We start from the raw sequence: 16748 nt of genomic DNA, 5'->3' as shown, positions 1-16748 counted from the left end.
AGTAATCATTGTAAGAATAAAGTCAAGTTTTCTATATTTTGTGTAGCGTTTTTATTTTTTTTTACAAATGAGGTTAGATCTGAATAATTTTACAATCTGGTAAAGACCAGATTATTTATGTATTAAAACATATAATTGACAGAAAGCCAGAATGTTTTATCATACCTGTAAACTGCATGTAGTAATGTGCAATAATCAAATAGTTGCTTAAAAAGGCAGGTGCAGTTCTTTATGCTGCAATGTCAGTTCTAGAGCGCGACAGCCATTTTTATCTAAAATATAATGCTATGCAATAAAAAATGTCCTAAAGCAGTTTTACCTCTAAAATGTGGTTGACATTTTTAGTTTAATGTGCAATTGTTTTCTGACAGTGATATGATAAAACGGGAGACAAATCACAAGAATTATTTTACTATAGGGTAGTGGCAACCTTGTTTTACTTCTCACAAAGACGTTTACCGAGTTATTCTAATCACCAGAAAAGTGTGAAATATAACCACAGAAAATACGTAAATCACATGGTCCACTTTATTTTCGAAAGGAATGACTGGAGTGAAACATCACAAAAAAACAATGGAAGATCATTGCATACAAAAAAGCTGTTCAATATATAAACAATAAAAGTAAAAGTTCTGCAATGTAAAAACTTCTAATGTGAAACAATACACATATAGTATGTCAGTTCCCAGTCATGTACCGAGTTAAACCTCACCTGATCTGAGCCAATGATCAACATATTTCTGTTTCTGGCGGACATGATTAAGGCAACTTGAACACATGCTTCTGCACAATAGGATAAAAACACAACTAACATGCAGATTTAATGACAAGCTATTTGTTATATGTTGTTATATATAGGAGGTTTTGTTTGGACTTTACATGGTGGGATTTATATGTTTCCAGTTTTTCTAATGTTACACATAAAGATAAGGAATGCCAAAATACACAGATGAGCTGACAGTGCATATCCAGTGCTTCTTCAACAAATAATTTTATATACGTTTTGGCTTTAATAATAATTATTTCTTTCAGTATATTATTTCTGTATTACATATACTCTGTCTTCAATAATCATAAGTTACACACATCACATTAGCTTCCTGTCGTGGTGATCGGATGCACGTGCAGAGCGCTGGTGTCGGACCTCCAGGTGTTTGCTCTGCACTCGGTCAAAATGCTGCAGCAGCTCGCTGTAATCCACCTGAGTGTGAGAGGAGCGCTTGCAGGCTGCTTGTTTTTTAGAGTCCATGTACTTGGATTCGTCCACAGTTCTCATAAGCTCTGGATTGGGCACACACTTCAGGCGATGCGAGAGCAGCTGGAAAGCCTGACTCTGAGGCAGCAGCATCAGCAGACCATACAACGCCTTAATCAGGTATGGGTTATTCTCCACATCCAGGAGCTGCAGACGCAGGTAGGTAAAAATCGGGCTTTCTATGAGCTGCACCAGCTTATCAACCTCCATCAGGAAGTCTACAGTCACTTCCAGATTGCCAAACTTCTGGATGAGATCATACGCGTGCTTGTAGTTCTGTGTGAGGAAACAAAGGGACACAGTGGCCACGGGGTTGTGGCACCAGGACCGATACAGGCAGCAGAACAAAGCACAGCTTTCCTGAGTGTGCAGGTCTTTCAGCTGGTTGCGTAGCTGGAAGAGCTCAGCAGAGGTGAGCAGGATGGTGTTGAGGGTCTGAACCATGGTAGAGGCGAATTTAAGGTCCTCCTCCTTCAGCAAGATGTCAGCCATAGAGTGGAAGATGTTCTCTGCATGAAGCAATAGGCAAAGCTGCCTGATGATGAAAGCTCCTCTGTTCTCCAGAAGTTTCCTATCCAGACTGAAACGCTTCAGCAAATTGATCATGAACTTATAAAAGTACGAGTTCATACTGGGAGTAGAGGGGGAGGAGTCCACAGCTTTGGAGGCTGTGCTGGACTGCTGTCCTGCTTTGGGCCCGTCTGGCACCTTGAGAACCAGTTTGTTGTCAGCCATATCGCAAGAGGAGGCCTGGTCCGTTTGGCCGGCAGGAGAGGATGCTATCTCAGCCAACACCTCCAGATCCTTCAGGATGACTTCATCAGACTCATCAGACAGCGTTTTAAGCAGAATGGGGAAAAGGTTGTCTGTGTGGCGAAACATTTTGCGTGGTGTCTTAATGTACAGGTGATAAAGCCATTTGAGGACAGCTATGCGGGTCATCATGCCAGTGGAGGAGTCATGGAGGTGGCGGTTCAACACCTGAACAATCCCGTCGAGGTCCAGAGTTACGTGAGGCCTGTCAGAACTTGTTGGAGTAAAGAAACTGATATTGCTCAAACCGACGGATTCTTGGGATGCATTCAACATGTCATTGCTGTCTCCTTCCATTTTGGGCTGGCCTTCTCCAGCAGAAGGCGATCCCGTGCTTCCGTTTCTTTCTTCCTCTGTGTCCTCATCATCTTCCGGAGTCACCAGTTTCATCAGACTGTTATTACAGGCACTGGCCGCTTCTTTGGTATTTTTCTTCCTGTCATCATAGGAAAGGCATGGGAGCACTGCAGTGAGAATCCCAGAAGAATAAGGGAGCACCACTCTGCCTGCGAGCTGGATGAACTCCCTCATCCAGGTCATAGCCGTCAGCTGGATCAGATCATTCGTGAGTTTGGTTTCATCGGCAACCTGGCAGTGAATGACAAGAATGTTGGCCATCTCAGCAAATTTCACACTTGAGGGGGTCTTCTTAATCTCCTTCAGAAACTCCCCAAGCACCACCTCACACGTCCTGCGGATCTCCTTGCTGTTGTCACCCAGGATCTGAAAGAGTCCGTCCAGGATCTCGGGGAGATAGTCTAACAGGTGGATGTCTGGCACTGACTCCAGGACATGGATCCAAGAAATTATAAACTGCCTGGCATACTGATTATTCGAGTAAATCCTCTCCCTCAGCAGGGGGACAAATGACACCAGGTCAAAAGTGTTGCTCTCTGTAACTATGTCTTTCAGTAACCTGTCCAGGAGTTCAGATCCACTTTTCACATTAGGGTCTGGATCTGCTGCAAGCTTGCTGAGACCATCAAAAAGCAGATTGAAGTGAGGCAGCACTGCCCCTCTGGCCACCTTCACTATGTTATACAGAGCCTCACAGGCATAATAGCGCAAGCGGCTGTCTGAGTCATTGAAACACGTGAGTACAGGCTCAATGAGCTCCTTCAGATACAGACCTGAGTCCTTCCCCAGGGCGATGGAGCAAGCGGCCAGTCCGATCAGACCCCCCTTGCGACTGTGGGGGTGTTGAGAGAGAGCAAACTCCGATGCCAGGATCTGGATCACATGTCTGATTTGAGTTGAATTGTTCTGGGCCACGAACTCCCGCACCAGCTTCTCTATTTCCAGAGCAGCGACTTTCCTTTTCTCATACAGCTTATCATTGAGAGCCCTCACAATGTTGGGCGTCAGCGGCGAAAAGTCTTTCTCCGTGTTCATGCTGGCGGCTGCACTCCCGAATCCCCGTCTGCTGAAGTAGGCGAGAAAGCGGCTCGCATTAAGATTAAACTATGTCAGAAAAAAAAAATTTCTACCTTTAGACGTTTCATTCGCAACAAGGAAGCGCTCTAACAGAAAGCAGCTGACCAGTTACATCCGCCGGAAATACATCACTGTTGCAACTTTTATTTGGGTCCCGCTTTGTGCGCAGCGGTAACTCTTATTAGCTCCATTGGCTACATGCGCCGCAAATACTTATTTTATTTTAATGTTGCACGTTTTCCAGTTGACACGTGAACATTAGTTTTTTGTTTTTTTGTTTGTTTTTTTTAAATATATTGCTAGAAAACCTTTGTACTTCTGCCGTCTGCCATGGCGAGCCGCGTCTCCATTCACTCCCAGCTCTCCTCCGTCATGGAGACGATGGCGAAGTCTGCGTTTAGCCAGGTCTGCAAGCTGGTGGACCAGGACTCAGCCGAGCTGCGGTCGGAGCTGTCCCGGCTTCTGTTTGCCAATTCAGCCCTGACGGAGAAAGTGAACAGTCTGGAGTGCGAACTAACAAGTGTGGTCAGAGACACGCCCAAGAAAAGTAGAAGTTATTGCAGCGTAGGTGTGCAAACTGTCTGCAGCAGAGACGAGAAGCATCATGATGGTATTTGAGTATCGCAAACTAAAACAGCAGGTCATTGTGAGCAAGCGTGATCCGCATTGATTTACCAAGCTTGTCCTTTGTTTCTTTCCTATTTCTTAGTGACCTGCCCTCCCACTATAGAGGGGATCTTTGGAAAAGACTGGTGTATAAATCTGTGGAAGGACAGAGATCCATACAGTCCCCAGAGATGCACAGACTCACCAGGGTCTCCTGATGATGAGGTGAGAAGGGGTTACTCCAAAAAAAATATATATTTTTTTCCTTCTGCGTGTTATTATGGACACAGAAGTGATTACAAATCGATATTACATCTTAATACTTAACAGTTTCCCATGATCATCAAGGCACACTGCCCTGCGTGTTTAAGGTGTTTCTTTGCCCACCTGATTTTAATTGAAGGCTGATTAAAAGGCACTGTGCCATATTGAATTTAAAAATATACAAATAAGCGTGAAATATCACTTACAAAATTGGGATATGTTTGTTTTGCTTATAAATGCCTAAAAGCTTATAATAAAAGCTTTATGTTTTTTTTAAAATATAGTTTCCAAAACGGCCAACTAGTAAAAATAAATGTGTTTTAAAATGTCTTTCATACATTACTTGAACTGGTCTTAGTTTAGAGTTTTTTTCAAAATTTGTCAATAATTCATGTCCCTCAATTTACATTAACCTGTGAACGGTTGTGGCCAAATTGATGCTTAAACCCAATTCTTTCAAGATATGTCATAAAATGTTCAACAAGTAGTCCTGTACTATTTCAAAGATTAAAATAGATCTTGGTTATTAAATTATAATAGTCCATCCATTCAGCCGACGGGTATCATTTGTTACTGCAGATTATTTTAACCAATAAAAACAGTGAAATGGTATATTGTGCATCAAAACAAAAATTAATTTTGCTTATATTAATGTTCAACACAAACATTAGAAATTTAGAAAAAAAAAATTGAAACTTTTGATGGTAACTGGAGCTTGAATGGGTTTGATAGACTATGAAGCCATTTTTCGAAACATAAGGAGTGGCAACAGTATCTTGAAGGCTATTTGTTCAATTTTAAAAAATCTACTCATCTTCAGGTGAATCTGTTGGCTGTTTTCTGTACAAGGATCAGGAGAATTAGTAATGTATCAATAAAACTCTTTTTGTAAAGTATGGTGAACTGATCAGTTTTTACTTCATCAACACGTTTTACTGTAATTTTACTTTTTCAACCGCCTGCCATGGTACTGCTGGTGGAATGTTGTGAATTTACCTATATCAAATGTTTTTTTAATTATGCTCTGTATTTTGCTAGGTTAATGTATTTATTTTGTATTGCTCTTGATCAAATAAATAATTTGATCCTAATAACTGAAGTTAAACAACCTTTCCATTTCAAATTACAGCTGATAACCCACAGTTTTTGAAAATGTTTTTTTGAACTTGAGATTAAAACAAGACTTTGTCTTTAACAGCCTACAGCAGCTCAGTCGGACCAAGTCACACTTGCCGAGATCAAAAAAGAGGAGTTGATGCCAAATGCTGCCACTAACTCAGATGAGTTAGTAGTCCTAACTACCACTAACTCAGATGAGTTAGTAGTCCTAACTACCACTAACTCAGATGAGTTAGTGGCATCTGAGGAAGCAATTTCCAATGACGGTAAGAAATATGTGAAGAATTGGAATGGAATGGGTAAATAGAGCAATGTTTTTCCTGCTTTCTGAGTTTAAATTGCTGCCTTTGTACATCAGAACACGAAGAAAGCATGGCTGAGGAATTGGACCAGAAGTCAGTGGATTACCCTGTCGATGGCAGTACTTGCAGCTTGCCACTTGATCAGGGTGGACAGCAGGATTCATTATTAGAAAGTACAGAAGAAACACTTGTGCAGTTTATCAGTATCAATGATACAACAGAAGAGGACTTTAGCGCCCATATCATACCAATTGAAGTGGAGGATGACGATGCGGAGGAGGAGGAGGATGATGATGATGTTCAGTTTGTCCAAGCAAGTCACAATGAAGCAGAATTGAGCCCTGCAGTCGGGCCCAGTCACGACGAACAGCAGACATTACCAACAAACAGCACTGACAACTGTTTCACTAATGTTAAAGACCTCCCTAAAAACTTGAATGTGGTCAGTGTGAAAACGACCAGAGCTCCAAAAAGCAACACGTTCACATGTCATGTATGTAGCAGGACGTTCTTTCACAAGGGCACACTGACACACCACATGAAGTCACACAAGACAAACTTCTGCAGCATCTGCAAGCAGCATTTCCCTCAAAAGAAGCTGAACTCCCACAGATGTGTGCCTCCTGTTTTACATCAGAGAATCAGCAAGTCGTGCGAGTTATGCGGCAAGATCTTTGCCAACCAGTCAGCTCTGAGGATTCACTATGTTGTCCATACAGGTGAGAAACCCTACAGGTGCAGCCTGTGCGGCAAAAGGTTTACTCAGAAAGGCAATTTAAAATGTCATCTACGCATCCATACTGGTGAGAGACCTTTCCTGTGTGTTAAGTGTGGAAAGACCTTCACGCAGAAGGTGAACCTCAATCATCATCTAATGGCACACTTAAATCGTGAGGTTGTTGGAGGAGCGTCAGTGTGTCAGAAACAACCTAAACCTAGCAACATGTAGCAGCGGAAACTAGGGATGCAAGGGATAAATTTATCGGACGATAAATTTGCTCCGTTTTCCTCAATTTTGGGAGATTGGTGATCAGCCGATACTTACATGTGAAGCCGTTCTTGTCTCCTCATCTTATCTACCTCGGCAAGGGTCCAAAAATCAACCACTGTCCTCTTTTGCTCTGCGTTGAGAGGTTTAACTGATAGACCAGTCACTCGGGTCATGTCTGAACATTTACAGTTAACAGTAGTCACCCCACTGTTGCCAAATCTGTGACTTTCTTGCTATATTTAGAGTCATTTTAAGACAAAAAAGATCTGTATTGGCATGTCAGGCTTTTTAAACATCGGCGATCGGCCAGAAAATTGCAATCTGTGCATCCATTATATGGTTATAATGTCTTGTTTATTAGCTACATTTGTGAAATGCATCAAATACACTAGTTTAAATGTTGTTAATGTCTTGATGGTAATGTTTTATTTGTCTTTAGTATAGTGGAAGGTGTGTTGAAAAATGTTTTTGTAATTTATTTGACATTTTTCATGTTATTTTCTCTATTAAAACAAAGTCATACGTACAAATGTTTTATTTTGTTTTATTTCATAAAACTCAATTTCAGTTATATGCTAGTAAAATCGATGCTGCTAGAACCGTCTCTGGAACAGAATCAGCTCAGGCAAGCTTTACATTCAAAGAAAGCAATTTCTATTAGGCATAGGAATGAAATAAGACTACATTACAGAATGTTGACAATTTCTCTTCAATTTATAATCACGGTGGAACCATAAAAGTAACTATTCAAACAGTAACAATATTATCAATTACAGCCTGAGGAGCTTATTTAAATATATCACCAAGAGATAAATTAATTATAGTTATATTTCAGGAAAAATGACTTCGGTTTCATTTTAATGAAAAAGAATTAAATATGGTGTCGAACAAATAAAGAGCTGGTCAAAGGAACAAACTTGTTTCACCTTTTTGTTCCAAGGAGGTAGTTTTAGAGGTCGGCCAGGACCATTTTCCCAAAGTCAATAATTTGGTATTTCTTGGGACAGTCCTTCTGTGGCCTGATATATTAGGAACAAACACATGCAACAATGACATGAAGGCAAGATGTTTTCATTTCTTGGTGGCCGATCAGTCAAACCTGTGAGAATAAATAATCTATTATAATGAACAAATAAGCTCAACTATTGTTTAGCCACTGCTATGTTAGTCTAAAAAATATGACAAACAGTAGCACAGGTGACAGTAGATAATACAATCCAGCTCTCTTTGTTCCACATCAGTATTTTTCCTCCATGTTGGATGTTAGTAAAGATATACTGCCGCATGTTGAGTCACTCTGAGCAGTGCTGAGAGGACCTGTGTCAAATACCTCTGGTTTGACCATCCAGTTGAAACACTGATGGTGATTTAAACCATATTTATACGCGTAGCATTTGCCACATCCCACGCAGCTGTAAGGCTTTTCACCCGTGTGCGTTCGAAGATGTATGTTTAAGGAGCTTTTCTGGGAGAAACTTTTGCCACAGTCTGGACAGCTGTAAGGCTTTTCACCAGAGTGCACTCGCTGGTGCAGCTTCAGGTACGTTTTCTGAGCAAATCGTTTTCCGCACACAGAGCAGCTGAAAGGCTTTTCGCCCGAGTGCCGTCTGATGTGCACTTTTAAGCTGCTTAAATAGTTAAAGATTTTTCCACAGAATAAACAGTCAAACCGCTTTGGTGCCTTAACAAGTTTGGGCTGAAAGGGGAGTTCTTTGGTTGTGTTTGTTTGGAGACAGTTTGTGTAATCTGAGGGTTCCACCGAGGCTGGAGGAGGATTGGTGTTTTCCACAAGACTGCCCATTGCTGCGTCCTCTATTAATCTGTCCGCGATGGTCGGCTGTGCCCGCTGTAGCATTTGTCCGTCCGACATCATGGGGAAATTATTCAATTCCCCTGAGTGAAGCTGCAGTTCATCGACGGATCTGTGAAGCATGCTGTCGTCTTCAAACATCCCAACCACTGTAAAATGAAAATTCATCCAGTTAAGTCGCAGGCAGTTAGCAATCTGTTTTGTTTGATTTCACTCCACTCTTACTTTTCCTGTTGTCAGCACGACTCATCTGTTGACCAATAGGGTGATCGTCATACATCTCTTCTTTGACAAAAATAAGATCAGGTTCTCTCCCCATCATGTCAGCTGCCTACCAACAGCATAAAGGAAACGGCTAAAAATACATCCCTCATTATTCAGTCCATCATATGACTGGATTGCAAAAATAAGACACACAGCTGACCTCTGCTCCTATGTTTGTCATAGCAGCCTCCATTGGCAGTCTTCTCTGAGGGTGAAGCTTCTCTTCTCTCCACAGATCCATGCACCAATCCTTCCCAAATACCCCTTCGATGGCTGGAGAAGACTGGTGCTGATCTAGAAGGAAAAATATAGAGCTCATACTGAGATTTGATGCAGATTGTTACCTTTCTATGCATTCAGTTATACAAAGATAGGCAGAGAGCAAACAGTAACTCCAAGTAACAATAATATTAACCAGAATACAAGCCTATAGGGTGCATTATGCAGCAAAAAAGGGGGGGAAAACCCCTGAGTGTCAGGCTTGATTCAAGCGTCTAACCTGAAAGTTGCCTGACGCTGGTGTTGACATGTGCAGGGTAGGTCTGTCCCTCTCTGGCTGCTCTCAGCTGGACCTCCAGAGAGTAGCACCTCTTCTTCAGCGCCTCGTTCTCCGTCTTATGCAGAGATATCTCAGTGTGAAGGACGGAGGAGCATTCGTCAGCCAGGCTGCTGATCTCAGCCAAAGCCGCCTTTGTTAGCCTGTCCAGGATGACGGCCAGCTGTGTCCGAAAACTCCTGTTAGCGCTGTCGCACATCATCTCGCCAAAAGTAGCTGAGTATTTCTAATTTCGGCAAGATTACTCGCCCCGAAGTAGCGTTGCTCCTATAATCAAATATGTGATACAGCTGTACCGCAAAGGATTATGGGAAATCTATAGGCGAAAGCACAATGTATACTGTATGTAAAGGCAACAGCGTGTGTTACTGCCTCAACTCGGTTTATAAGGCTTTTGCTGAAAATATATGGATAGAAAATGTAATAGGACAGAGAAGACGAGTATTATAAAACATCTCTCAAAACATTAATGAATAAAGAAATACTTTAATGTATAATTAGTGCATAAAAAAAGATATTTGTTCTGTAAAGGTCAAAGTGGCAAAATCAGCACATATTACATTATTTGTCGTTATCTTTCAAATATAGTCGGAACTTCTCCTGTTTCACACCTTCCCACGTTTTTTAGATTACTTATTTACCCACGCACAATAAAGGCTACATAAAGCTTCTTTATTAATAAAATTTAAATATATATAATCGGTGTTGAGCTATTGCAAAATATTTCTAAAAGAAGAGGGGGGAACAAAATAATATGTACGATATGTACGTTTACTCGATCTTTACTCAAACTTAAAACTAGATATTATTTGAAATTGTTGCCATCTAGTGGTGATTATTTGTAATATCCAAATAAGTTATTTTCAGATGTGCAAGTATACGGTGACTGTCCAACCATGTTTTTAGGATGCAAAAAAAAAAAAAAAACAAGGCAATGAATGATCATTTAAAAACGTTTTCCACCTTTAGTGTAACATATTAAGTTCAAACTAAAAGCTTGAAATGTTGTGTGTATTAAATCTAGGTTATCTATGACTTTCCTTTTTTAAATCTCAATAGCAAAAATAAAACTTATCGTTTATGTTTTGATTTATTGAGGTGCATCTGTACAGAGTGTACAATGACCCACAGAGATGATAGGCTACTAATTAATTCACACCTTTTACGAGGTAATGCTTGATCTAATTAATCAATTATAGCCCACTAAAACTGATATAAAGAGTATGATCAATATTAAGTAAACAAAATCCCCTAAGCCTTCAAACCTTTAATGTGTTTTCAGCCAAACAAATTTTAATGATCTGTTGATAACCATTAATGCTACTGGCCGTCTGCTAGTTCAGCTGCTTTAATAGCTACTTAATAGTTCCTGGAGTGTTTTTTATATATCTGAAGCACTTTCTCCTATGCTGAGTTATTCATAGTTGATTTCATAATGTATCAGATTAATACACTTGTAAGTTCTCAGGAGGAATTGGCTTTACCAGACTATTAAAAAAAATATTTGCTTGTTGAAACATCAGTTTCTGATGTTTTGCACAGAAAACATTTGAGTGATGTGTTGAAAATATGCACTGTTAGACACACATTCATATCTTACGCAAAGTAAACTTTATTTACAATAGCTGTTTAAAATCAGAATGAAGAAATAAATGTTAGCCATGGTCATTTTATGTGGTTCCGTGTATAATTGTTCCACTAAAAGACTCGCCTCCATAGACGTTTAGGCCAGGGTCTAGATGCAGAGTCAGATGTTTCTTCAGATTACACTTCTTTGTGAAACCCTTGCCACAGCTGACACAAACAAAAGGTTTTTCACCTGTGTGTGTGCGCTGATGCATATCAAGGGTGCACTTCTGAATAAAACCCTTTCCACAAATAGTGCATCGATAGGGCTTTTCCCCAGTGTGTGTGCGCTGGTGTGTGTACAGGTGGCCTTTCTGGGCGTATCGCTTTCCACACAGCGTGCACCTGAATGGCTTCTCGCCTGTGTGACTTCGCTGGTGAATTTCAAGCTGGCTGAAGCATCTGAAACCCTTGCCACACTGCATGCAGCCAAACCTCTTTGCAGACGAGTTCCTAAAACTGTGGAGCTTCACATTCCTGGATGCGCTGATGTTTTGTGAGGCAACGTTTTGAACCACTTGTTTCCCTTCCTGCAGTGTAGCGTGAGCCGGTGTTAGTTGTGGATTCCACTGCATCTCCTGTCTCCTGGAGTCAGCACAAGGCTGCTGGCTGCTTGAACTCATAAAGCTATTGATGAACAGAGGTTGCTGGTGTCCTGCACTTGGTTTAGGATGCTGCATCACATTTGGAGCCTTTTGGGTATCCATGACTGCATCCGTTCCTGCTGACAGCAGATGAACATGTAAATACACCCAAAAACCAACATAATGTAGCAAAAGCCAAACAAAAACAATCTAAAAACTCACCTGCTTCATTTGTTCTGTCTTGTTCTGTGTTTTTGTTTTCCACATCTGATGGCTCTTCTTTTACCACTATCAGTTCAGACAAGTCATTTGGTGGGTTTGCAACCTAAATTGCACAAATGTAAAAAATAATTAAATTTGATTCTATTTTAAAATTGTACACAATTCTGTTAAAATACCAGGTTTTTATGAGGAAAAAAAGCAAACAGACCCTAATGACTCATTTGAAAGCTTCTTCCACATATGTTGTGATGTTTGTCCTGTGCAGCTTAACTGAAAACCAAACAAACCAGCAATAGTTCTGGACTTTGGCTTGGCCGTTACCCTTGATGATGATGCAACCTCAGCCCCATTTCACTTTGAGTATATGCAGTGAAATGGGGTGAAATGGTCTGTCCAAAACAAACTATCCTGAAAGGTTTTGGTAAAATATCACCAAATTTGGATTAGCTATTTAGAAGAAATGTCCAGTCTTCGTAATGTCCCCATGCTCCAATATTTTTTTTTTCCCTTTATAAAGAGACTGCCTTCCCTTTCTTATGGTGTAGCGTATATTTAATGCCACGGAAATGTTGAATACTTCTCCTTAATAATAACTTTGTACCATGAGAATCTTTTGACCATTAGGAATTTATTTGCAAACTGTGGCTTTAGCTAAAGCAGTGGTATCCAAAGTCAATCATCAAGGCCCAGTAGACATGATTTATGCTTTGTCCCAGTTATACTCATAAATTCTGACTGGGAAGTTGGAAAAAATTAACTGGAACACACTCTTAAGTCAGATTTCCCACTGGCTACGACTCATAAGTGGTGCTTGCTTTTGGAAAGTAAAGCTCAAAATGATGTTCATCAGAGGTACTGCAAACTACGTCTAAAGGCGTCGCCATGTTTAATTTCATGTATTTAGTACCTAATGCATTTATTTTTCAGCTGAAAATGTACAGGACAATTGTCAGAGTATATGTGGGAAAAGTTTTGAAATGATTGTTTAAAGTCAAACAGCTTTAAAATAGACTGTATTTGATTCAGTTTGGATACTTACTTCAGGTGAAGTATGCTCGTCACTTTGGTGCAAACTGTCCATCTCTGTTGAGGATCGTATGTTTTCCCACGTGGTTCCACTACTATGCAGTGCACTTAAATACAAAATATTAGCGGTCAAAGAAAACAGTCAAGATTAAGAGCTTTGGGTAGAATTAAACACTATACATACTTTGCATTGTCTGAAGCCAAAAAAGCTTTATTTTCTGGAGACTCCCTCATCTCTGAGCATGCTGCTGCTGCTGCTGCTGTGTCCTGCCTGCGCTCCTGAGCCATGAACAGTAACTTCTCCATCAGCTGTAGCTTCTCTGTGAGAGAAGCGATTTCATTTCGCCCTCTTGTTATTTCTATTTTCAGCATCTTGGACTCGATCTCCACCAGTTTGCTTATTTCCATCACAGCTGTTTTGGACAGCGCATCCATGATGGAGACGAGCTGCGTCTGGAAGGAGAAGCCTGTGGACATGTTTCTCGTCGGTCTCCCGTGACAAGCAAAATTCACGCAGGCGAGTTGGCACAGTCAGGATTCCTTCGTGATGACTACAACAACGTGTAGTTACACTGTTTGGTGCGAGAAGAACGGTGCAAGCATGCATAAGGGTAAAACTCAAGTTGTTCAAATGGAAACTTTGATTCCATCTACCGGTGAGGAGGAAGCATAGCAATTATACAAAAGTACTGTAATATTGAGTTGAAATATTGACATATGTTGCTTAGTTTACCAAAACGTTAGTTAATATTGATGAATATTAGCTAAACGTCAACTTTGCCTTCTAATTGGAGCATTTTGGACGCTGCTTTTTCGGGAACTGCAGCGACCAGAAAGCAGTGCGGTGTTGCAAGACGTGTGATTGGCTGATGAAACGTCAGTTCAGGAAGTAGTGCATGGAATTAAACTTACTCATTTGCCGACTGAAAATCCACATGACCATCTGCTGTTTCGAATTTTCTCTGCAAGGTATTAAAAGTAATTTGTTTCTATATTTAAAAATAATCACATTTTAGGTTTGCAGTTGTTTCTGCGTACTAAGAAACGCGCTTGTATGAACCTACTGACTAGTGGTTCTCCTGTAGTTGAAGTAGGCTACAAGTAAATTCCCACGTAGCCTGACATGTTTAGTAAACCACATTTAATAAAAGGTTTTTATCATAAAAATATTTGTTAAATGTTTACAAAAGCCTTGCTGCGTGCATTTTTCACACAGTTGCAAAACTGTTTTGTAGCTGACTTCCTTTTATTTTGCAACCTTTCTCTCTTCTTGCAGTGCTGTGATGGCTGGAAGAAGAGTTGTGGTCTTTCCTTCCTCAGCAGAGCTCGGTCCAGTCTTGGCCCATCTCGTGATCTCTAGGGCCGAGAAGGCCATAGCCTCTCATGGCAGGTTCACCCTGGGTCTCTCAGGAGGAAGCCTTGTGTCCATGCTCAGCAAAGAGCTGCTGGCTCTGCCCCAGCCAGATTGCAGCAAGTGGGTGATTGGCTTCTGTGATGAGCGCCTGGTTTCTTTCGATGATCCTGAAAGCACATTTGGGCTTTACAAGGTCAAATTTCCTGTTACTGAGTAAAATATATGGCTCTTAATGTATTTTTGCACCAAATGGCATTTAAATTAAATGCCAGGTTTCTCTTCTGTTTTAGAGTCAGTTGTTTCCCAAGATCAACATCCCTGAGAGTGGAATCTTAACCATAGACTCCTCTCTGCCAGTGGCAGAGTGTGCAGAGGATTACGCCTGCAAACTGAAACAGGTCCAAATGAATCCCAAGCTTTTATGTTTTACTACCTGGTTGGTTCTTTGAATTTAATTGAATTCTTAAATTCAAAATAACAGGTGTTCCCAGGTGAAGCGTTTCCTGTGTTTGACCTGTTGCTGCTGGGAATGGGACCAGACGGACACACATGTTCTCTTTTCCCAGGTCATCCCCTTCTGGAGGTAATTGCCATTTGTAACTCCAGTCTGTTTAGTGTTTAAGACATAACCACTTCTGTGAACAAATCTCAAATTAAGTCTCCTTTTTTTTTTATTTGGCTTTCAAGGAGTCGGACTGTCTTAGATTTTTCCATAAGAGTTTAACGTTGCCTACATTTGTATTTATTTTTTCCTGAGTAATTCTCTGTCACACCTGATACAGTAGAAATAAAATTGATTTTTCAAGAAAAGTAGAGTGTAAATAAAAAAATGATGCTTCTCTCATGTCCTGTCTTCGTGTCATGAAAGACAGAGTCCTTTGAGCTGAAGTTTAATTAGTGATGGTTTACGCTACACTTTATGTGTGGTTTAAGCATACGTTCAAAGTGTTTGTCAGTCATCAGCATCTTCTGCACAGATGTGCTGTTGATGCTAAATGTAGAACTTGTCCCATACATTTCCCCCACAAAGAATAATTAAATGTTTTGCCACCAGCAGCTAAAGACAGCTGTTCCCATCTTCCAGCTGATGTCAGGGTTAGAGCTGAATTGGAGCAATTATGCTTTTTAACTCAACCGACTCTCTCATAAGAGCCATCCCCAACCCGCTCAGAATTCAACTACTAATTAGGGGAGATCATCCATCATGCCGTGTTCATCAAGCTGAGTGATGAAAGTTCCCACTGTGGCAAAAAGTAAAAGGCTTTACATGAAATTACTTATTCAGTAAGACTGGAAGCAATCCATCAATAACTGGATAATCTCCACTGATTCTAATGTATTTTGCTTGTGAAATATGAAGTGTAAAAAGTTATGTCTTGGCCTTGTCTGTATCCCACACGCAGGAAACAAAGAAAATTGTGGCTCCTATCAGTGATTCTCCCAAACCGCCTCCACAGCGCGTCACTATGACTTTCCCAGTGGTGAACGCTGCACGCTGTGTGACCTTTGTCTCAACAGGTGGAAGCAAAGCCACTGTTTTGAAGGTGATGGTTGGAAAAATACGATTTATATACAACCTTTCATTTTTTATATGATATATAATGTCCCTACTTATAAGATTCAATGTAGATTTCACACTTGTGTAAATTTTGCGCTTGGAAAGCATGTCTGTGTATAAATCCTTCTATTTTCACAGTCACAATAAACATACTATTTGTAGAAAAATCAATTAAATTAGCCAAAACCGTTTGGGTTTTTCATATGCAAGTGACTAAAAGCAGTGTAGTAACAAAAGCATCAACCATTTTGACACACTAACCAAAACAGAGGAGCTTAACTTGCTTATTTGTGCAATTTTGCTGGATTGCTACTCAGAACTCTTTTTTTTTTTTTTTTTTTTTTTTTGCAGGAGGTTCTGGAGGGTGGAAAAGCTTCGCCGTATCCAGCCGCTCGTGTTGTACCAACCAGCGGTGAACTGTTTTGGCTCATTGATGATCCTGCAGCTGCTGCCTTGACTATCCAGGTTGAAAGGCCAGGTGCAGGAGCCAAACTTTAAAACTCTCAGTCTGATGATGAATCAGGACATCAACAGGAAATACAAAATGGTACATTCCTGCATTAGTAAAATTGTGCTTAAGAATACATATGAATAACATACCGTAACACCTTCTGGACGATTACATTTGTGTTTTGCTGCCGTATGAACGTAATGTGCATTGGGACATTTGTTGGATGTCTTAATTTTACTGAAGAACAAAGTAATTACTGTACATCTACATTACTATCATTCTTTTAATGCATTACCTTTTTAATGTTAAGGCTTGTAAGTTATAAACATACCCCAGTATGATTAAAGTCTCAGTGTACCTGTAGAAATGTTTCCTTGAAGTAATTTTTTTCTTTTTTTGAGATTATGTTTTCCTCTTTTTTTGAATATGACCACAAAAAAAAAAAAAACATTTTTATTCTGGTTTCCTTTGAAGCAGTGAATTAAGTTGATCTTGTGGTTTGACTGCCTGGAA

General features: G+C 40.4%; 4 protein-coding genes across 6 annotated transcripts; 2 read left to right on the top strand and 2 right to left on the bottom strand.

The window, feature by feature from the left end:
• Positions 1 to 506: 506 nt before the first annotated feature.
• On the bottom strand, positions 507 to 3596 carry vac14 (vac14 homolog (S. cerevisiae)). The gene has a single exon (XM_032588387.1). It carries the CDS (start codon positions 3458 to 3460, stop codon positions 1088 to 1090), a length of 2373 nt encoding a protein of 790 aa, XP_032444278.1. The 5' UTR covers positions 3461 to 3596; the 3' UTR covers positions 507 to 1087.
• A 7-nt stretch (positions 3597 to 3603) lies between these two features.
• On the top strand, positions 3604 to 7047 carry LOC116736120 (zinc finger protein 300-like). 3 transcript variants are annotated; one of them, XM_032588401.1, is made up of 5 exons: positions 3604 to 4112; positions 4212 to 4333; positions 5571 to 5652; positions 5719 to 5757; positions 5850 to 7047. In XM_032588401.1, exons 1-5 carry the CDS (start codon positions 3833 to 3835, stop codon positions 6740 to 6742), a joined length of 1416 nt encoding a protein of 471 aa, XP_032444292.1. In that variant the 5' UTR covers positions 3604 to 3832; the 3' UTR covers positions 6743 to 7047. The 3 variants fall into 3 exon arrangements, with proteins under 3 accessions (XP_032444292.1, XP_032444291.1, XP_032444290.1); XM_032588400.1 differs by having other exon boundaries at positions 3604 to 4070; positions 5571 to 5757; XM_032588399.1 differs by having other exon boundaries at positions 5571 to 5757.
• Positions 7048 to 7307: 260 nt separating this feature from the next.
• On the bottom strand, positions 7308 to 13520 carry LOC116735430 (zinc finger protein 585A-like). Its single transcript, XM_032587342.1, has 8 exons — positions 13057 to 13520; positions 12886 to 12979; positions 11847 to 11949; positions 11088 to 11764; positions 9358 to 9640; positions 9019 to 9152; positions 8820 to 8925; positions 7308 to 8743 (listed from the first exon to the last, which is right to left on the bottom strand). Exons 1-8 carry the CDS (start codon positions 13347 to 13349, stop codon positions 8022 to 8024), a joined length of 2412 nt encoding a protein of 803 aa, XP_032443233.1. The 5' UTR covers positions 13350 to 13520; the 3' UTR covers positions 7308 to 8021.
• A 204-nt stretch (positions 13521 to 13724) lies between these two features.
• On the top strand, positions 13725 to 16602 carry pgls (6-phosphogluconolactonase). Its single transcript, XM_032588420.1, has 6 exons — positions 13725 to 13841; positions 14149 to 14419; positions 14517 to 14624; positions 14708 to 14809; positions 15630 to 15770; positions 16136 to 16602. The coding sequence occupies exons 2-6, from the start codon at positions 14156 to 14158 to the stop codon at positions 16280 to 16282; spliced, it is 762 nt and encodes a 253-aa protein (XP_032444311.1). The 5' UTR covers positions 13725 to 13841; positions 14149 to 14155; the 3' UTR covers positions 16283 to 16602.
• Positions 16603 to 16748: the final 146 nt, after the last annotated feature.

The sequence above is a fragment of the Xiphophorus hellerii genome, chromosome 16 (genome assembly GCF_003331165.1).
Source record: "Xiphophorus hellerii strain 12219 chromosome 16, Xiphophorus_hellerii-4.1, whole genome shotgun sequence".
In the NCBI taxonomy this organism is placed as follows: Eukaryota; Metazoa; Chordata; class Actinopteri; order Cyprinodontiformes; family Poeciliidae; genus Xiphophorus; species Xiphophorus hellerii.
Note: the sequence above shows the minus strand (reverse complement) of the source record. Positions and strands in the feature narration are given on the sequence as shown.

Excerpts from the sequence above, each read along its gene's own strand:
- pgls (XM_032588420.1), top strand. The coding sequence starts at position 14,156 with ATGGCTGGAAGAAGAGTTGTGGTCTTTCCTTCCTCAGCAGAGCTCGGT. Across the intron at positions 14,625-14,707 it reads ACGCCTGCAAACTGAAACAG|GTGTTCCCAGGTGAAGCGTT; the intron begins GTCCAAATGAAT and ends TCAAAATAACAG. Across the intron at positions 14,810-15,629 it reads CAGGTCATCCCCTTCTGGAG|GAAACAAAGAAAATTGTGGC; the intron begins GTAATTGCCATT and ends TCCCACACGCAG.
- vac14 (XM_032588387.1), bottom strand. The coding sequence starts at position 3,460 with ATGAACACGGAGAAAGACTTTTCGCCGCTGACGCCCAACATTGTGAGG.
- LOC116736120 (XM_032588399.1), top strand. The coding sequence starts at position 3,833 with ATGGCGAGCCGCGTCTCCATTCACTCCCAGCTCTCCTCCGTCATGGAG. Across the intron at positions 4,113-4,211 it reads AGACGAGAAGCATCATGATG|TGACCTGCCCTCCCACTATA; the intron begins GTATTTGAGTAT and ends CCTATTTCTTAG. Across the intron at positions 4,334-5,570 it reads CAGGGTCTCCTGATGATGAG|CCTACAGCAGCTCAGTCGGA; the intron begins GTGAGAAGGGGT and ends TGTCTTTAACAG.
- LOC116735430 (XM_032587342.1), bottom strand. The coding sequence starts at position 13,349 with ATGTCCACAGGCTTCTCCTTCCAGACGCAGCTCGTCTCCATCATGGAT. Across the intron at positions 11,950-12,885 it reads ACGAGCATACTTCACCTGAA|GTTGCAAACCCACCAAATGA; the intron begins GTAAGTATCCAA and ends TGTGCAATTTAG. Across the intron at positions 11,765-11,846 it reads AGACAGAACAAATGAAGCAG|CAGGAACGGATGCAGTCATG; the intron begins GTGAGTTTTTAG and ends ATCTGCTGTCAG.